Consider the following 22091-nt stretch of genomic DNA (forward strand, 5'->3'; position numbering starts at 1 on the left):
TCAAATTTATTTCTGGAAAAATGAGTGAGGTTTATCTTCCATTCTGAATGTGCATACTGTGTACACTGTTCAAGGGTGTATGAATGTGTCTGTGGACAAATGTGGCTTTGTAGGCTCTGCCTCAGCTGGCATTAACAACCCAATGAAAGAATTGAATTAAAATGGAGCTGGGTATCAAATACCAATACGTTTTAATGCATATTTAAATATTCAGATACTACCTCGCACAAGTGTTAAGGCCTGGTCATGACGGAAAGTGACAGACGTTTATCCACGTGTCCATGTGGTGAGTAGCCGAGTAGTCGACTAGCCATATGATTACTCGGACAGCTAGTTGGTGAGATGACAACACGTAACCGCCTAGAATGCTAAGCAGTCACAACAGCTCCTGTCTCAGCTGGCTGGCCTGGTATGTTATACAACATATTGAGTCTAACTACGAAGCAGTGGAAGCCATCTTGATTTACAGTTACCAGGCCAACTCGGCTACTCACCGCTTGGACATGTGGTGAGGTAGTATTTAAATCATTTTCATATCAGTGATAATTTAATACCTGAGTTTTTGTGCCAAGACTTTACTTACATTATGGAACAAGAAAAAAAGCTTCTCAAATGCTAGAAATTATACTCCAAAATGATTATTACCTGATTAAAGAATAGACTTTCAAGTTCCAGCACTTGACATCGATGCTCTGTGCTGCACACATATTTAAATATGCACCAAAAAGTATTGCAGTTTGATACCGAGCTCCAATTAACGCTGAATTTAATTAAATTCTTTCGTCGGCTTGTTAATGCAAGCTGAGGCAGACTGACACCTCTGCAGACCGCTGAATAAAATCCTGAACCCCCCCCCCCGTCACATCCGCAGGGGGACCACAGCGATTGGCTGACGTATGACTCGTACTACGAGGCCTGATATTCTGACAAAACCAACATACTGTATGTGTGTGTGTGTGTGCGTGTGTGTGTGTTTGTGCCACACACCCCTGGTGGTCCTCCTCTGGTGTGGAATCTGCATCACAAACAGTCGCCCCCCCCTTTACCCCCTGCTGCTGCTTTCTGAGGCTCAATCTACACGGCTCTGCTCGGCTGCAGCACAGAGCGGCAGCCTATATGGATATGAATGGTCCCACCAACTATTCTTGAGTTTAATAGTGAAGGATTAAGGCAATTCAGACAGATTTACAAAGGACAGGCAGGAGCAGCTTTTTTAATTGTCCCTGTGTGACTAATGGCAGTTGCGTTGCAGGCCTGTGCGTTCTAGGAGACAACACAATGTGTTCAAGGCATTGACTGCTGATTATTTCCATGTGGAGGCTGAGAATTTATTTGACCGGAGCATGGGTATTTGCAGCGGGGGAAAGATTAAGAAATAGCTTTTCTTTCTTTCTTTCTTTTTCTTATTTCTTCTCCGTGAGAGCCACTTTGACAGCTTCTCTTTGTGCCGTACCTGCTTCAGTTCCCCTCTTAAAGAAAATAGAAATATGATTCCCAGCTAAAGAATAAAAAAATTTAAAAAACGTAGTTAAGTACAGAATGAGATTCTTTTTTTTTTTTTTTTGTCTGGCCAATCTCCAAACTTTAATCAGCCTGCTGACTTCAAGGAGGTACAGTGCTTTCCACGGGCTTCTTTTCTTACACAGCAGGGCGAGTGATTCATCTGCTCGGGCCGTACTTTCATGCGACTGTTCCCAATTTCTGTCGTTTTAAGCGGCTCTCCATAAGCTCACCGCGAAAGCCATGAAACAGCCAAAATGAGAAAATATCATACAGCTAATAGAGCTGTTACCAAAACTACCTTTGCTGGATTGCTTAATACCACGAGGTTCCACCTTGAACGCACTGGGCGTTCATAGTGGTGTTTTCAAGTCGTTCTCCACATCGGCGTTATTTTCTCTCACAGCTTTCACTGATGATCTCTGACATCTCATTAGAGTGTCTGTTATTGGTATTACCCGCACTAAAGCAAAGTGATCACGGTGGATATTGTGAAGTAAATTTCTGTAACCAGCCAAAGAAGAAAAGAGTCATTATCAAGTCCAATATATAGTTGGCAGCAAAACAGAGACACTACAAGCTATGAGATTGTTTCCCAAGATACATTTTCAAGGCTAATTATCTTGCAATAATGACATCATTATGATGATAGTGAGTCAGGGCTCAGGCAGCTGAAGAATGAACCATTGTTCAATACAATGCTCACACATATTGCCACGAGCATACAGGGTTTGAACAGACAATAACTTTTGATATGCAAAAGAGTGCAGGTGTTTTTTAAAAACATTTCAGCTTTATATATTTATGAGTTTAAAACGTAAGCCTCAAAGGACAAAGCTCAGATACTCACCGAATCACTGAATATATCACATGAGATTTTTATTTATTTATTTATTTATTTTAGGAATATTCACAGTTTTACCTCGACCTGCCATGAGTAAGTGATTTCCTCCATTTCCCAGACTTTCTGACAGCCCACTGAGTGCTGGTGTGAGCTTGTTGCTGTCAGCTGTGCACAGAGAGCAACAGTGAGGGAAGAAGTGGAAGTCACGACCCTGACTGAAATAGTCTTGTGGCTGCGAGGGATTCCACCCCACTCGCCCCTGTGGCTGGAGGAACTGCTACCTCTGTCTCTTCTACGATTGGGTCGCGATTTATACGTATTAAAAAAATAAAATACTAATATCATTTTAATAATATCATGTACATAATCCACACTCAGTGTAATCATTTTTTATAGCTTTTGTACAGTCGTGATTACGGTTAGAGAAACATATAGATATTGCGATAATATTATCATGACTAATTTTTGCTGTGATACTCGTGTGTTGAATGTCTGATATTGCGATAGCCCTAACTGGATTGGCTCTCCTTGTGTGAGTGTTAAATACTGATGTAGAATGACATCTACATTTGAGCAGTTTTCTGTTGGAATGAGAAAAAGAAGCCACATTCTTTTTGAATTTTACATTTCACTGTTGCCTTTCATGGAAAATGTGATGAGATTTTGTACACTAAAGACTGAGTCTGTTAGTGGAAGAATAATCAATAGATGAGGTGAATAACATTGGATAATAATCATTAGTCACAGGCCTAATTAAGATGTAAAATTATATATAGTAATTCCAAGTCATCAAAAATAACAGTTGACCTTGGGTTTTGGGGCCCATGGGAACAGTTGCTAGATTTAGCCAGTTAGTAATGAAGTCAAGCAGAAAAAGCAACGCTCTTCTCTGAAAGCTGTTTTTATTCCAACGTTGCAGATGCTTCAGGGCAGATTGTACCTTTAACTCGAACAGCAGCCTCTCTCTGTGTGTCCTCGGTCAAACGTATTATTGGCATCATTACGATCCTCTCCCCCAGAAAAGACTGGCAAAGAGGATTTGGGCCCCCGCTTTCTGTAGGTTGTTTACCAAGCAGGTGTTACAGCATTACCGGGCGTCTCTCCATGCACTGACTCTGACTCTGTGCCCGGCGATTACGGCCGGTCGCTAACCCTGGAAGCCAGTGTTGACTGGCGGGGAGGTGGTGGGGAGGGGGGTGGAGCTTGGGGAGGTGGTCGGGAGGGGGGTGTAACGTAGGTGGGACAAAGGACAGTGGACGTGCCTTTGTAGGGCAGAGGGAGCCGGGAGCCAATCTGTGCCGAGTTCAGCCGGGCAACCTGAGAGCTGGCTTTGTCTCTTCAAGCAGCCGATCACTCAGCGCAGTTTCGGTTGAAAACTGTTTCCGAGGCTTAGAGGGCAGACCGCGTCGTGCCGACTGTGGGAATAATTCAGCTCTTGTTAGACTTTGCAAACAGCTTTTACATGACACTCCGTAATAAATCATAGTTATGAATTTCATCTAAACAGATTGTTACAAGCAATGAGTTGTGGAAAACCAACTCTGAAATTGTCTCAAGATTCTTTTTTTTTTTTTTTTATTTAAAAATCCCATGACATTCATAAACCCTCCAGAGATAGAGCCACTGCCTGTCTGTGTCGCCGCTTCGCAGTCATTAATCATAATCAGTTAGCAGCTTCCATAAGTTAACAGAACATAAAGAAGAAAAAGATGTGGCTCAGGAGGTCGGGCCATTTAAAAGGATCAACGCATTCTACAGAGCGATGCACTCGAGGGGCGCCGTCACTGTAAAGTATTCCTCCGGGACCAAATATGCTCGGCGTGTGTTTGTGCGAAACGACACACCCAGTTGTGAGCGTCGGTGCTCTGCCGTCTGGTTCCCTTCACGTCCTGTCATTTGCTTTTTGTCTGCGCATAAAGAAGACATCAAGTGAGCTCATAGCAGACAGATGAGTGATAGAAGAGCTCACAGCTGATGACAGACACAAAAAAAGCCTATCCCCAAAACTACAGTCAGCCACTAAGTAGGCTTTTGTGCAATCGTTTTTTTTTCTCCCTCTCTTTTCCTCCCACATGCCGTCTGGCTGGAGGCCTGTCTGGAGTGTCTGGCCTAGGGGGTTACTCATCACGAGCGCACGACTGCCAGCATCGGGTCGTCCCCTTGATTACAGGGCTGCTGCTGAGTCGGCTGGTCTTATCCTTTATCACCAGGTGCATTTACTCTGGCTATGCACCACTCCGTTTCCTGCAGAACGCATGGTAGTCGGTCGGCTTTAAGCAAGCGAGCAGTCAAATGAGTTATATGCTTCCCGCATAAGGTCATCCAGTTTGTGTGTTTTCTTCAGGCAGAATTAGGTGTCACTTTGCAGCAGGTATTTATTGGATCAGTGTGAGATTTATTTTAAAAAAACAGTGTATACCTGTCCGTGAATGTGACCTAAGCGTTAATACCTTTTAGCATGAGGTATTTTTATAAAAGAGTCATCAGGAGTCACCGCTTCATTAGAGATGTTCCTTTCCCCTCGTCTTTCCAGTGTTTAAAAAATTGACTTTAATTTCCCCTTAAGTAGCTTTATTCCACACTCTCTGACATTAAACATATTCTGCATGCCTGTATTAGCCTGTGCGTGGGAGCCTTGGGTGCGTGTTGTTATGGCTGCACCCACGGCCAGATAAACCCTGAGGCAAACAAAGCTTCCGAGCACAATGCAATGCAGAAGAATGTACACATGCATCGTTTTTAGAATATAAAGGTCAATAAATGACTGAATGTTTTCTACTTTGTACATGAAAGTGACCTCAGATAACTTATTATGCTTCAGTTGGGCATCTAAACAAATGTATGCACAGTGGACATGAGGCTTTTGGAGCCCATAGGGTAGTTCTTGGTTGGTAATCCTGTCTTGGTTGTACCCTTCCATCAGTAGAAATATTCTAGATGACATGACATAGTTTATACATTTGGAAAAAGAATTTGAAATTCGGTCGGTAGGTTTGACTCATTGGACCGCACGGCGTGCACTGAAGGGGTCAGCGGGGTTGAAGAGGTTAACAGGATGTTTTTGTCTACAGCTGGTTTATTTTCACTGCTGACATGAAGGTGGAGTTGTGTTTGCACTCTTTCAGATTTGTCCCACTCGCTGTGCGGCAAATTGTTTTCTATCTCAAAAAATGAAGGCTGGAAAACACAGTGCCGCGGCACTGAAGTAACCAAACTTAGAACGCGTGGCTGCCACCTCGTCTGGCAGAGGACTGAACCTGTTGACAGATTCAAGGTGCTCAGCAACCAGGGGAGTACATCCCCGCACCTTATACAACTGTCCAATGGCTGCATGAACAGGGTCATTTTCAGTGCTTGTCGGCCTTGTCTCGGGCTCTGATCTGATTTAACTGTGTGGTGTCTTGAAGAGCTGCAGGCCTGGCCTAGATCTGTTGGCAATCAGCAGTGTGCCGGAGTAGACTGCTCCGTACAAAATTACAGAGGCGGCCGGAGGGGCAGTGGATGTGATTTCCCTGAGATGGAGTCTGTCCAAGTCTGTGATTAAAGAGCATATGAGCACTAATTAATATTATCATCTTCCTGATGACAGAAGTGTTTTTTTTTTTATAATAAATGTTTATGATTCCAGCCCTTAGCAATCATATCCCCCCTTACATTCTGCAAAGCAGCGGCGGCGGGCTTAATTTGAAATTTGAATATTTCTCATGCCGGATGCCAAACATTAGATTTATTCGCTGATATGTGAATGAAAGCAGCTGCCTCCTCCGTGTCAAACCGCGGATAAGCACGACTATAGGGGTCGAAACCTCAAAATAATAGCAGTGCCTCGGGATTCTGACCCTGGTGTGCGCCATCAGTCCGCGGCACAGTGCATTTTTGTGAATAATCTTACTTATCAATCCCCGTGGAGCTCAGATGTCCAATCAGGGTTTCAGATTGGAGCGCGGGGCCCTCAGGCTGTGCTTTGACATTTAAGGGAAGCAAAAAGGTGGAAGGCCGTTTGGCTGCTTAGCAGCTCCTGTAAATATCCAGAGTCACCGCGCCAGGCTCTCGCCCCTTAATCGGCTCTGTGCCTTTTCACTCCGCGGTCTTTGTTTTATTAAGATAAATGATAAAGCCACTGTGTATGCAAACGCATATCTCTGCTTAGCCCGGTCATGTATTTGAAAAGACATGCCTTGCAGCTGCTTGTAGCAGAAAGGTCAGCAAGGCAGTGGATAAGCAAAGCCAAGCGTGTACATTATAACAAGAACCAGTGCTTTCATTTCTCATCTGGCCTGTGCCTGTTTGTTTCACAGTGTATTCTCTCTGGCAGTCCATGTGCTGAGCCACAGTTAGATAGCATCAGTGTAACACAGCTCGCCATCAAAGGGGATACGGACAAGCATGGCATATTTTTATGACTTCATCAGGCTTTCTGGGCAATGAATTCTGCAGATCTCAGGAAATTCAGCAATTAACCACGAGGATATCGGGCCATGCATCATGCAGCCAGGCGGGTCTCGGGGATTTACTCTGATTAAGTGTGCTCAGATGGAACCCAGTCTGCGAACAAAAACCAAGGTTTATTTACAAACTCTCTGAGCTTTTCCTCTTGTTTTTGACCCTGTCATTTATTTCCAAGCGACCTCCCTGAAACAAGCCCAGGTCTCAAAAGAGTTTTAGCTCAACATCACTTTCCTTCCAGCACACACACACACATGCTGGCCTGCTGTGTATTGTCACTATAATTATGATTGCCAGAATAAGTCAACAAATGTTCTTATTTGGTATTCTAGGACATTCATTACAAACAGTAGATCCCTGTGTTACTTATGTGAATGGTTAAGGATTTTAAATCAAGAGGCTCGGTTTTATGTCTGCGGTAAATACACAGTTTTGGCACAGTCGTGCTGCAGTACACATTTAGTTTATCTTCCATGTCATTGTCCTTTGAGTTAAATTGCTGTTTCCCATCTGTCCAGCTAATCATTATGACCTTCTAAAACATGACCTGGTTTCTGCGAGACAGAGGAGGAAATCGCAGTTCACACCTGCCGTTATTGAAATCTGTCTCAGCTTAACGCTCCTCGGCTAACCCATGTTTGATGTTTTCTGTGGGAAAGGATCAAACATACATTTGCAACTGGCAGCAAAGCTCGAGGATTACAGCCATGACTTCACTATATGTGGCCACGTGTCCCTGCACACTGTGGAAATTTGGCTTGAACTTCGAATCTGACTGAACCCAGAGAGGTTATCCATACCGAAACGGTATTCTGTAATCAGCTGTTATGCATTATATTCCAAATTTTCTCTTCACCTTCATCGAGTATATTTCCTCAACACTCCATCTTTTGTTTCCTGATGCGATGATCCGGATCCGTTTAATATCTTGAGCTATATAAATCATGGGTATTGTTTTGGCAGGATTGCTACAGCAACAACAGTGTGTATATAGATGTGAAGAAAAACCTAGTTTAGTCAAAAACATGTTCAACAGGCATTTATTTGAATCACCGGAAAATTTCGCTATATACTGGAAATGGATGTCATGATTAGAACCTGATCTCTGAATCAGCCATGATATATCTTCGAGCTGTCTCCGAGCCATCAGCTCACATAGCTCCCTGTGAAATACCCAGTCAGCGTGTTTTGGGTGCGCTCGTGTAAACCAGTCCATTTGTGACAGAATCGCCCTGAGGTACATTCTGGTGCCCGTTGTGAACAAGGCCATCATTTCACCATTGCTAGTATATGATTATGTAAATTCTGGTTATGGCAGGATGGAGCCGAGATGACTCTATTCTTGCTCTACATGGGGGAAAATAAATATGGCGATTGCAGACCCCATTCTAGCTGACTTGAAGAAATCAGGGAAGTGTGTTAAGAGCCGCTGATGATAGGCTGCCAGCCCTGCTCCCTAATTTGGACACTGACACAGGAAAGCTGAGTGCTTCCTCAATAAGTGGGGGTCCCTGCGGCTTGACAATTATGTAACAAAGCTGACCAATGATCTCTGCATCTGTGACACCACTGAATGGCATTTTGATATTATAGTAGAGCGCGTGGTGTGGAACACCACTGCGGGTTAAAATGAACTCCCTGTCAGGAGGCATTGGAGGGGCAATCATGCACAGTGTGCCTCATGTGTGCATGTCAGTGTAGCATGAATGCAATTTCCCCCCATTGACCTTCCACTGTGATTCTGATTCCTGGCTTCCCGGTAGCACACAGGGCTATACTTAAGCTGTTAGACGTGGGTGATGCACTCAGAGAATCACACATCCAAAAAACATTTACTTGCTTGAGTGCTGGGAGAATCCAAGGAGGGATTCTATTAGCTGAGGAAATTCTCATTGACACTTAATGTGCTTCCTTTATGGCCAAACACATCCCACCAACACGTGATGAGTATCTCTCCAATCGGACCTCACTGTTGACTGTTATACTTAAGAGAAAAGCTCTGAGGTGAGGAGAACTGGATCTAATACCTCTCTATTGATCCAGAGAATTGATGTGAGTATATGATAGTGGGGTCCTTGAACTGGGAAATAATGAGGGGACATTTGATGGCTGTGTTGAGCTTGTCAGTGGTGAAAGCATCAGATACGTATTAATAATCACCCTGGCACCTCTGGAGCTGTCAGCCCTATAGAACATGAAAGACCCGGCCTAGGTCTCCTTCAAATCAAGCCTGGCTAATTGCTTTCAAACGGAGCCGCCTTTGACCTCTCCGCATGGTCACTAAAGGTGTCCCCGACTCGTCCGGCATTGTTATGCAGCGAACGCTGTGTCCTCTGCCAGGCTCTTTAAAACCCCTATTTTCAAACACTTGTGGTTCAAGGGTATTTCGTGCACCTCCACCTGAAGCGTTTGTGGTGGGATGGAATCATCAGGCGATCAAAATGTTCCTAAAATGATACCATTAGCCTCTGATGGGAGGACATGCTGCAGCTGTAGTTAAGCAATCTGAGGGTGACCTTGTAAAGGGATAGAATTGATCAGAGTAGATAATATAGATACGCACAAGCTATAGATACCCAAAGTTATGGCTCTTTCAGAACTTTCTCTCTCAAAGCTAATGGGTTCATAACAGCAGAGTTTGTGGGCTAGCGAGCTAAAATAAGCTAAAATCTGATAATTCATCAGAATGAGTAGCAGTCATTCCGTGACTAATGCGTTCTGTCTGTGGACGAAGGCTTGAAATTCTTTGAAACCCTCAACTACTGGATGTGGCAAGTTAAAGCTATGATTCACTCACTAAATAAAAAGTGTGACTGACTGCATCGCTTCTTCCTTTTTCGTCCTGTTCGGGTCTAAGTGGAGGTGACATGGCACCACGTGGCAGCAGCTGGTGAAACACAATGTTGTGCAGCCTCAATGCCACCGGCGAGACACTGGCTCTGTAGCCCAAGAGCAAGAAACTTGTCACACCAATTTTTGACAGTTCCCCTCACATTCATCAGAGCCTGAGCTCTGTTACTGTCCTCCAATGCCCTACTGTGTGACTCACCAAGCGTGCTCCCAGTGCACACAGCTACTAAAAGGGAATTCTGCTTTGAATTCAAGAATGCTCAAGGTGCGTCGCTCCACTGAGTGGATGAATGGCTTTCAGAGCTAAAGCTGCAAGCTAGTTTCAGCCCGGCAGACAGGTGGAGAGTAGCTGGGGGTGGATAACATCCACCCACACACTTTTTACTGGGTTCATACGGGCAAGCAAACACCCACACACAAACATACACAGGCATTCCAGCTGTAAAAACCCAGCTGAGGTCGCATCAAATTTGGTGAAACGATTGCGCGGTCTTAAAATGCAAATTGCGTCCTGCATGCAGGGAGAGACAAACGTTCCCCACTAGGCGAGGATTACTTGAGGAGGAGACGACTAGGAGCAGGCTGCAGTTTGACACTGAGTGGTGGGAGGCGAGGGTGTGGAGGTCAGAGGGGAACTGACTGCTCCGGTACATTTGCCTCGGAATCCAGCGACCCACGTACAATTCTCAACTCATGCAAGCAATTTTGTTCTGAGGCTGAGTGAAGTCTTTATTTTCAGCTAAAGTGGTTTTTCATTTAACCATGGGCAAAAAGTTAACCAAACCACCCAGCCTTGTCCTTAAAGGGGAACACCGGCAACTTTTACACATGAAAGGCAGTTTACTAGTCTTCGGTAGCTCTGGAGGAGCTTTGTCAAGACTTTTCAAGTCTGAGAAATTAAACCCTTGATGATGTCAAAGAAGTCTGGCTTACAAACAAGGCAGTCTAATAAAACTGTTTAAGTTTTTCGGAAAACGGAGGCTCTAGTTTGCCTAAATCTGCTTCATGCGACTCTTCCATCTTTATTAACATGTAATACTAAATAGCTGGAATATATCTTTAACTTCATGCCTCGCAATCGCCTCAACGAGAACTATATTTGTCCACAACAGTCACCGTTTTTAGGGTATCACGCAGAGACCATCCCCTTAATGTCCACTGCTCCCGCGATGCCAACATTTAACAGCAGTCACTCTCTGCTCTGTTATGGGAGTCACAACATCCAGCAGAAGTAATCTTGATTATGTCATCCCTCGTTAGTGTCAAACCAGCCCGGGACCAAACTGTCGCCGGGCTTTTGTTTCACAGGCTGCTGGAGATGATGTTGTTAAAAAGGTTTCAGTCTAACAAGCAGACTCCCCAGAACTGTATATAAACACTCTGCTCGGCAGTGATGGAAGGGGAAACTGAATAGATATGTTAAATGCATCAATCGCTGTCAATGTGTGAAATAGTTGATATGATGGAGAGCAGGGACAGCTGGCAAAGCAGTGGTTTAAGTATGTTAACATAGATTCTTGCAAAGGAAAAAGCTTTAAGATGATATCCGGACTTTTAGTAACGTGTCAAATTAGTTTTTATCCAGCTCATGGTGTTATTAGTTGCTGAAAAAGCTCTGGTTCTAAATCTAAAAAGTCTCCAGTAGCCAAGTGTCCACACTTTCATTTCATTTCCACTGTTTGAATTATAGGAAGACGCGCTTTATGTGTTTATGGGCACAAAAGAGTAGTCATTGTAATCTCCTGTTCAAATTAACTTCGACAAAGATGGCGCTAAAGGCGTTAAGATACGCAAGCACATCTTGAAAACAGCAGTAATTAATATGAGTTCATAGCGTCAGTGCGGTCCATGAGGCAAGCATGGAGGCAGAGAAAGACGCTTATGTAATGAACCAGCTCCACTCAGAGCTGAAATCAGCCGTCTGAGTGAAAGAAGAGGATATTAAAACTGCACTGTCTAATGTATTCATAAGACATTCACATGCAGAGCACGCTGGCGACTGGCTTCTGGATCAGTTAGCTTTACAGGAGAAGGTGTTCGGGGTCACTAACACATTTTCTAATATTGCAAAATGAATGCACAAACGCCTGCACAAACAGTCTCTTTAAGAGCGGCGAAACAATTATACAATTTTCCACCATGCTAAGCGACCACAGGTATGTTAAAAGTCAGAGAGTGGCTGTCTGCTTCTGGTCTCCATGATATCAAGTCGAGTCATTAATGGCTGTCACACAGTGCTGCCTGAGTGATCCGCGGGGGAGACGGAGGAGCAGCTTTTTTTTCTTAGAATTAACACTCAGCCCCAGTCTTCATTCTCGGCCCTGAGAAATCAAGAATGACTGCTTTTCCATTCTCAAATCACCTTCAGGGAACGATCACCTTTTTCGGCGTGGTGGAACACCACGTCTGCTAATGCCGTTCACTGATCTCATGATCTCGGCGGAAACACGGGGCCCCAGCTCTCTCTGTCACCCGTGGCAGCGTGAGGGAGTGGAGGAAAGGTGGGGAGGGGGGGCGGGACCTGGGCTGAGTCATTGCTACTACAGCCGCGGGCCCAAAGGGGGTAAATGGGGCAGATCTGGTGCCTGAGCCTGCGTCACACACTCTGGAGAAGCTGTGTGGGAAAGTAGCTCGTCATGCTGCACACCGGCTCTGTGGGCTCAGGCAGTGTCTCTGCTTGCCACTTGGAAACCACGTATCTGACAAGCGTGTGAGAAGTGAAGATGGCCTCCTCTCTTTTTTTTTAAATGAGTAACAAAACTCACAATTTAAACTTTTATTTGATGGCATCAAAGGCCAAGGTTGGAGGCAGAAAAGACAACAAACAAGTACTACGTGGTGATGGGAACCAGTCTGTAGAATGTTTTATCTAGAATAGGAACAATTTGAATTACATCACCCGCAGCGTTTGGGTGAATCAATGTGTTTTTGTACTTGTACTTTTAATTGATTTTCAGATAAAAAGTAGAAACAAAAGAATAAATACCAAAGCATCTAACACAGACAACAAAAATACATCTACTTTATGGTCATGAGGGAAATTTTTCTTATGCTGTGAGAAGCCAAATCTGGATCTTGAATGACACTTTAAAGGTCCAGTGAGTTCCCACAGTGAAGAAGAAACTATGTGAAAAATACCTATCTAGAGCCAGCGTTTGGTTTGTCCATTCTAGGCTACTGTAGAAACATTTGGCAGTTCAGCATGATGGATTCATCCAAAACATAGATATAAAAGTCTCATTCTAAGGTAACACAACCTTTAAAACATCAGTGACAAAGTTATTTTATTTAATTATTCACTAATCAAGAATTCTAAAAGATACTCAGGTCACAAGCGGAGAAACAGACCACTGTAACTAAATACATCTACTTACCAAAGTCCAAGAGCTGCTAACTTTGTAAGTATACATCCTGAATTGGTTCCTCTCTGCACGTGCACAACAGAAAAAAGATATCTGCAGGGGATGAAAGCGAATGTCAAATTAAAGCAGTAAACACAGACAAGAAGCATCATTTAGTGCCCATAAACCAGAACCAGATCAGTATCAGGAAGAGAAAGGTCCATATTTCAAGGACGCCGTCTGGATGAGGGGCAGAGAAAGCAGCCAAATTGGATGAAGCTAAGCTGCACTAACTGCTTGTTGTGACTCGAGAGAGAAAACTCAATCGTCCCTTTGACCAGCCGACTGCGCTGAGAAAGGATACATTGTTCCTGTGTTTTGGGTGGATTATGAGGGGACATGTCACAACAGCAGGTTTTTGACAAGGTCTTGGGTGTCCGCTGTCGTGAGCATTGCTGTCAGGAATGCCGATGAGGCCTAATGAGGTTTTAATCCAGCCAGAGTCATTAGTGGCAGGTCATCTTAAAACAATGGAGGGTCAGGCTGCAGAGGTCCACTCCCACTGGGTCACTGAGCATGACACTGACACTTCAACAGCTTCAGCAGCCTCTGATAGTCCAGGGAAAGGCTTTTTGTCTCTTGTCGGTCAGTATCGAAAATTATAGGATATGTCTGTCCTTTGACTCATGGTTGAGGCTGTTGAGACTAATTATGGTTATTTAAGAACATTTTTCATTTTCTTGTAATTTCATCTTTCGCAAGTTTTCACTTCTCGACTCTTCGGATTCATGAAAGAAACCAGGAAACAAAAATCAGCACAGCTTCTGACAAGTGCCTTTTACCTCGCGAGTTCACGTCATCCCCAGGACGACTTTTCAAACTTGCTAAGATGTGTTAATTAATATGCTTTGCCCCCAAGAGCACCATGAGTCATCAAGATTTCACAGTATGTTTACAGAAGTGATTTGCAGTAAGCAGATTTTTTTTTGAAAGCATCATCTCCTCGGGGTGAGGTTTAGCAGCCCCAAAACACTTGCCCTCTTTCTTTCCCCACAAGGCTCTTTAAGAAAAGTGCTGCAAAAATGATGGTGATTATAATCAAGATGATGATGATGACAATTATTGTAAAAGTAATTAATGAAGGTTGTAGCCCACCAAAAGCAGAAGGCACAGCTGCAGAACTAGTTGCAGTTGCAACACACTGCAAACAATCTCCAACTTCCCAAATTATTCTGTCTGTTACAATGTCTCAAAGATTAATTTCCTTTAAATGAAAAAGTAATGTCTTGAAATAAGAAAATAGGCACCCACTGCACTAAAATCAAGAAAAACAACACAAAAAAAAAACACAGTTCATGGAGACGGATTGTGTTTTGTCTTAACTGCAGTTGGTCGCAAATGTGTCAATAGGTGGCTAACACATTCTCCATATCGATGTAACGAGGTGAAAACACGTCAATGTTGTGTTTACAGACGAAAAGTCTATTGATGCAGCTTTAAATGTGGACACAAGAACCCTTGTCACTCCTTAAATTACATCTGACATGAGGTTAAGGTTGATTTACATGTTATTGTGTAGCACTTGCAGTAGTTGTAGTAGTAGCTGTGGCATTATTTGTAGCTAAATCAGACGTGCAGGGCAGCTACACCAGTGACAGCATGTAGCAGTTAAACTGTAGTGGCACAGCAGCAGCAGACACTGTTTCTGCAGCAGCATTAGCAGTAGTTACAGTAAATGCTGAGACATTACATGGCACCAGTGCAGGCTTAAGCTCCATCAATACAAGCTCGTTAATTTCAGCAGCTTTAGGTATTGACAACTAAAAATATAACCGTGTGTCTGTGTGCGATGTTTATCAAACCTAAATGCGGGAGCACTTACTCCAGGCAGCCAGACACTTAGAATGAGTCATGCAAAGAGGCACAGATAATTGGTGTGCATAAGACTGGTGTCAGAAGGTTACAGGTACAGCCCTCTCCCTTTAAGAGGCTTTCTGAATAGTTCTGTCATCAGGGAGAGTAAGTGCCTGCTTGTTCTGCTGGAAATGTTGGAATTAATTGAACTGAATTGTCATTTATAATCTGCATGTTGCAGTTTTGCACCGGTCGGGCTAACGCTGTCTTCTACTGTTTGCACTGTAATTGAAATTTTGTCCCCATGAATATTCGTCAGGGGATGCAGAGTTGTCAACTGATTAGTGTGTGTGTGTGTGTGTGCAGAGAGGGTTTGCCCTGCACTTATTGACATGCTCTTGTCCAAACAGCTCCGTCCCAGGTCAGCGAGGTCATCAAGGAGAAAGTGCAGCAGCGCAGCATCCAGCTCTCCTGGCAGGAGCCCCACCAACCCAACGGCGTCATCACGGAGTACGAAATCAAATACTACGAAAAAGTGAGTTCAGCGCTGGATTTGTTTGTGCCCTTGTCTCTTTCTGAAGCTGTTTCACCTCCGTCTCTCACATCACACTCACTTCTGCTGACTCTTCATTTTGTATTCTATCTGCATGCTGCTGTGAGTGGAATTCACAAGATTCCGCAAGTACCTTCTTTGTCTCATAATTGCAATAATGAATGAGATGCTCATAAGATTTTAATTAGGCTGTAGTCCTTCACAGTCGCCCCCGCACACATGTTAGCACACACACACACACACACACACACACAATCCGTGGCTGCCGCACTGCCAGATTTAGCAATCTGTTACTGTTATCTCCTTCCCCCCTTCCACATAGATTATACCGCTGCTTCCCTGTGTTTCAAGTCTGAACACATCAGCTTTTTACAGCGAGGTTTAATGGAGCGAATTTAACCCAGCAAATCAAAGGCACGGTAGCAGAGCTCTGATGCCAGTCCTGCTGGCCGCAGCCTCTAGCAAACACTGACGAATCATTCTCCTATGTCACGTACTGTGGCTGTGGTCTGCCCAGCTGTAAAAGTGGAAAATTGGAAACAACAACTACGGCCCTAACAGACCCTGGCATTCCATTTGGGCTTTGCCGAGCAAAACATTTACAGATCAACAGCAAAGCACACAATAAGCGCAGCCTCTGCATCCAAATGGATTCCTTGATGGAGAAGATTTCATATGTGTTTGTGTTGGCTGTGTAGCAGGCTCATAATTTCAGGTCAGATGAGAGATTTTCTGTAATAAAGTGTAATTGATTCAATGATTTTCGTTCTTGTTTATCCTCAAATAAATGCTGGAAAAAAAAGAAGAGGGCAGAATTTTCTGTACTATAGCTCGAGAGCTTGTTATGGTCATTTCAGCATATAATGCACATTTTAGAACATTATTCCGTTTAACATCTGGATTTGTTTTTTGCTTTTTTTTTTTTTTTTACAAACATAACAAGATCCCAAACTCATCAAGTCATCAGTCTCTTTTTCAATGGCCGTTAAGCTATCGTTAATTAGACGCAACACTTTCAACTGACATCAGCAGCTTCTGTGTTGAATGAAAAAGTGGGATTTTACTTCATGAACCACTGGAAGGCTTTTATTTTGAAACATCTGGGCAGGAAGTTCCATTGAGGTAGCTTAACAGTGATTACATACGCAAAGCAGAAGTTATTAGAATTAAATTGAGAATTTATTTTTTTTTTTAAACTTGATGATGACATGTTTGTTGCACTGTAGGAATTTATACAGAATTTATCAAGGTGTGTTGAGGCTGAATTTTAAATAAAGGCCTGTCCATATAAAAGCTATACACTATTTTAGATAGATATATGTGTTGATTATTAAAAGGATGGCTAAATTGGCAGGGTTTCATCTTAAACGTCCACACAAGTCGGATGACAAATTGCTAAATCACATTCATTCCATTTACAAAGGGCAGGTAATTATGTCCTCTGATGTATATCTGCACTAGTTTGAAAGCAAAGACGTCGAGATAAAAACACTTCAATAGAAACAAGTTTTCACACAGGAGTCGATTTTTTTGAAATGTCATTATTATTGCTCCTTGTGCAGGATCAGAAGGACAGGATCTACTCCACAGTCAGGTCCAAGTCCACATCAGCCACAGTGAACAACCTGAAGCCCAGCACGGCATACGTGTTCCAGATCAGGGCCTTCACAGAGGCAGGATATGGCACCTACGGGCCCAGATTAGAGATAACCACCAAAGAAGAGGCCACAGGTAAGATTTATATATTGTTTCAATTACTGCTGCTTTAGTGGAACATTGTGTATCATCATAAACAAATACAAATACATTACACAGGTATGAATAATGGCAGTATGCAGATACAGACAGCATCTGTGTGAAGTAACATTTGTAGATTTAGTTTGAAGAACTCGAGAGTTAAAGTTAGGGACCGTCTGAAAAGCATGTAAACTGTCCAGTAGAGCTTTTCAGATTTTTGTAAAATAATTTTATTCTCATATTGAACCATCCCCCATTTCATACACAGTTGTTACGACCAACGACACATTCATCTGGGCCTCCTATCATGTCTGCAACTTTTTCAATTTAGAAAAGAATAGTCATGCAGTATGCCGGCCTATGAACAACGAGCAATTTTATTTCAAAAACAAACCGTGTTATTTTTTAAATTTTTTTAAATTATTCATTTAGGGTCACATGGTTTAAACATAATAGAATTATACAAGGCATTTTTTAAATCTGATAAACTATAAACAGAAAAAAGGTACAAACATCCTGTGTTAGATTTTTGAGGCTAATAGAATAATAATAATAGAATATATGTAATTACTTTAAGTGATGTATATTGTTAGACAGTCCCTGCCTGTGTTTTTTATTTGATAGTGTTTCACACAGAGCATTAACATGTCTTCAAATGCACCGATGCCAAGCACCTAACAGAGGGCGAGTTTGACCACAGCAGTATATTAGCACATGGTTTTTTGGAACACGGCGCCTTCATCCCCCAAATTTATGCACAACCTGTTCATGTTTCCAGCTTCTGTAGTAATAGCCCAGGGAAATTATTTGCTTTCAAGCAAAGCAAACAAGAAATTGCTTTGACTTTATGCTGACAACACGTCATGGGAAAAAAATCACTAAGCACAAGGACAAGCTAGTGTAGCGTCGTGAGGATAAACTCATTTAAATCTAATCAGTTACATTAGCTCTGCCCCGAGTGTCACACTGTGTTATTCTGAGTTTTGGTGCAGGATGCTGCTGTGAGGTGGATCGTAATGTCTCGCATTGTAGGATAGTGTTAACATATGAGGTTAGGTAACAATTTTAAGCTCGTGATTCTCATCCATAAATGAAGCCAAAGCTGCTGTTAATGATCCTGCTGGTATAAGGCTTCCCCTATGAAACATTTGGCTAATAACACATGCTTCGTTAAAGGAAGATACTTTAGGGAATCCGGTTATTAGCTTTCTTTCCGAGAGTGATACGAGAACATCTCATGCTTGTATGTTTGGGATGTGATAAGCCTAGTTTAGCATGACGCAAGTCACATACAGCAAGTAAATTAGTGAGTATGAACGTTTTTTTATTCTTTGTGAATTTTTAAGTTCTATTTTGTGAAAGCCCCCCAAAACATTCAACCTTCCCACCCAAACAAGCCCGCCCCCGCTCACCTTACATCCAACATTTATGCATAAAAGGACACATTAATTACTCATACTGCACGCAGAGCACATCCTGTAACAAGGTTAGAAGTTTGCAGTCAAAGTGTCCTTGACCGGCTTGGTGAACCTCCTCCGTGATGGCCTCCAGGGCCTGCGAGTGCCTAATATGACAGTTGCTCTTAATTTCTCCCAAAATAGACGATCAATGATTGAGTAGCAGCTGATCAAATCCACCTCAGTCAGGATCAGATTTATACATCCACTTGATTTAAAATGCATCAACCCCCCCCTCACACATCACTGCCGTTGACTTTATATGATGCTACGTCGAGCCATTCTTCGCAGCGATCGGCAGTTTGTCAGCGCAAACAGTTTGAGCACTGTGAGAGCTCTGAATGGGAAACAATCCAACCTGAATGTGTCTTTGTTTGAGATGAAGGGCATCGCCGTCGCCGTCTGGGACTATTAAGCCCACTTTCTGAAACAGTAGAGCCGTGTGTATAAGGACGGCTCAAAAATAGAAGCGTCCCTCCTCCACTCCCTCAGAGGGAAGGAGAGGAGGGGGGTTATCAATCTCCACGCCTCTCATTGGGCGCAATTATGTCCTGCAGATTGTAGTCTTTGATGTGCTGAAGTTCACACTGAGCATTTCTTGTCTTTCTGTCTGTGTGTGTGTGTCTGTGTGTGTGTGTGTGTCCATCTCATCAGCTGCGATTGTCTCCAGCGAGCAGAACCCCGTCATCATCATCGCGGTGGTGGCCGTGGCGGGGACCATCATCCTGGTGTTCATGGTGTTCGGCTTCATCATTGGGAGAAGGTACGCTCTCGCGGGCCCCATTGACTCTCCGCTCCTGTGAGTCTGCGCTTGTCAATTAGCCTTTCTGTCACTCACAGGCCTTCACACGCCTGTGGAGTTCGTCACACGCACACACACGTGCACCCATCATCTCGTGGCATGCTGTGCTAATGGGTTGTGATGCATCATTTTTTTCTTTTTCTTTTTTTTTTTTCTCTCTCCAGCCCCAACAAAATTTTTAAGCTATTTTTTGCAGAGCCATTATGAGACAAGTACCCCAGAGCGAGAAAGCTTTGGCTCTGCATGCGTGTGTGAGTGTGTGTGTGTGTGTGAGAGAGAGAGAGATCCTGAGGGCAGGATGAAGTATGGCACACATTTTTTTTTTCCACCATCACAAAGCTTCCCTGCCCATTGTCATTATCGCCATTCCCTCGCATACTTCATCTGTGATTTCATCTGCATGGATGGCATTTTATCGGAGCTTGCTTTTAGAAGGAGTAGCCTTCAACGATGATACTTGGCGTACAAAATCGCCCTCCTCTTCTCTGAGTCATAACTTACGTAACATACAGATGGTCGCAGGCGTGACTTTCACTGCGCGGCGATAGCAGCTTCCCAGACGTGAATCAAAGATAAAGATCGATACATCTGCATAGAAATGATGTGCTTCATAACTTCAGATGTCACCGTACAATCATCAGTGCAAACAGGAAACTGCTAGCAGCTAATGCAAAACAAAATCCAATCAGGTTATGTGACTCCAGTCTGTAAACAGTTTCTTTAAAATGTTGAATCAGTTGTTCTACTTAAAGATGCAAGACCTGGACTCACATGTAGCCCACAGCTAACTCCCTGCTATCATCACCTCTATACTCAAACCCAAAGCTCAAATGTAAATAGAGTGCTATCTGCGAGCGGATGCTTTTTTTCCACCCGCTGAAGTTCCCATTTCAAACTTTTCTCTCAGCGAGGCTGTCAGTGTCCCCTCAACATCGGAACAAACGAGTCTCCTGGTAAATATAATACTGATGATTCGACATTTGGAGTTTAATGCACATCCGAGCCTTCAAGTGCTCCGACTGTCAGTCACCAAACATTGTGCAGAAAATGACTTTCTCTTTTTACTTTGGGAAGCGTGCTGTCACTCTGCGAGAAAAAGAAAAACCACGAGCCACCTAAATGTATTGAAAATTGGCTTGTTTTATTTTCACTTCCAGTGTTTCTCAAGCAAGCCGAGATTTGGTTCTGACATCTTTGAAACACAGACACACTCTGGTCTATCCAGTTATTCACAGAGATCCATATTCTGTTCAAAACATGTGGACATGCAGGCAAAACATACCGTAAATTCAAATTATGATCAACCTGAACATGTACACAGCTGTATCAGATACGGGTTGATATAACATATATATATATATTTCTAAGTAGCCTCAGTCACTCTGAAAACAAAACACGTGGCATGAACATAATAGATCATTCTAGATCTGACAAGCTTTTTTCCTGAGCCCAAAATAGATGGATTTGAATAGAATAGAAATATAGTGACAATGCCGCTAGCCTGTAAATAAAAGCGGTGTTTTTAGAGCTCGAGCACGCAGTGTGAACAGCGGAGACACACGCGTGCGGCTTCATCTACAGTAAGTGCATGTCCATCACTTGTGGCTTATTTCACCTTCTCACGTCATCCCTCTTTTTTCCCCCCTTTGTGCTCAAAGACCAACTTTGTGCAGCAAATCACCTGCTGGAGGGAACCTTCAACACGTTAATATTACAAATTGATATTACGAGACATGTTGAACAGTCCTTTACAGCGCATGCATTATTTGATATGTTACATGATTAGATGCTCCGGCTACTTTCCCAGGCTGCACAGGCTGTGGGGTTCACAGCTCCTGCTGCTCGGCCGGCTTTTCTAAGAGATTTGTCATACATGGCGTTAGTCGCCGCGTTAAAATTCTTGTAATTTAGGGAGTTTATTTCCTCCGCACAATCAGTTGATTCTGCCACTCTCTTCCTCTCCTCCCGTGCAGGCACTGCGGGTACAGCAAAGCCGATCAGGAGGGAGACGAGGAGCTCTACTTCCAGTGTGAGTGCCTGCATTACACACACATATATACCTATAGTATATATACAAACACACACACACACACACACACACACACACACACACACGAAGATAGAGACATCTCAATCACTGTGATACTGAACAGGGAGGGTGCCTTAAAATCCAATAACACCCACAGGCATGACTGTTTGATCCCATTTCATTTGCTCTGAGTCAAAGCCGGGAACAATCAGGCTAACATCTGCTGCTGATTGGCTAGACTCTGTGTAGATGGAGAAGTTGGGAAGCTACAAATGCATGAATGTGACAGCTGTCAGGGAGGGTGCAGAGGTTGACCCGTGAGGAAGGAGTGCTCTTTAAAAATGTAAAAGCCATAACTCAGATGGTTTTAGAGAGAAACAGAGTTTCTGGCGTGCTCACAGTTTGCTCTGTCGAAGGGGCTGCTATCACTACGAGAGACTTTTTTTTCCCTTTTTTTTTAACACTGATACACCACCCCTAATGATGCCCCTGGAGATACAGCTGCAGACAACTTCCCCAAGTGGAGCCGTAATGATCCGTGCTGTAGGCAAACTGCTGATTTGGAAACAAAGGGTCAGGGGTGTCACAAAGTGTAGGACTAAAGCTGAGGCAGTGCCGCTGAGCCCAGGTTGGCTACTGCTAAGTATCTGACAGATCCACCTCAGCAGCTCACTGGTA

General features: G+C 43.4%; 1 protein-coding gene across 5 annotated transcripts in view; it reads left to right on the forward strand.

The window, feature by feature from the left end:
- The window catches only part of epha7 (eph receptor A7), a 79323-nt gene that overhangs the window by 42470 nt on the left and 14762 nt on the right, over positions 1–22091 (forward strand). For 4 of the 5 annotated variants that reach the window (XM_027284125.1, XM_027284127.1, XM_027284126.1 and 1 more), the window contains exons 6-9: positions 15246–15370; positions 16951–17119; positions 19237–19345; positions 21358–21413. In XM_027284125.1, coding sequence (XP_027139926.1) covers positions 15246–15370; positions 16951–17119; positions 19237–19345; positions 21358–21413 — 459 coding nt within the window. Of the gene's footprint in view, positions 1–15245; positions 15371–16950; positions 17120–19236; positions 19382–21357; positions 21414–22091 lie in introns of all 5 variants that reach the window. The other variant, XM_019258490.2, reaches the window with a different exon arrangement.

Source organism: Larimichthys crocea, chromosome XI (genome assembly GCF_000972845.2).
Source record: "Larimichthys crocea isolate SSNF chromosome XI, L_crocea_2.0, whole genome shotgun sequence".
Taxonomy (NCBI): Eukaryota; Metazoa; Chordata; class Actinopteri; family Sciaenidae; genus Larimichthys; species Larimichthys crocea.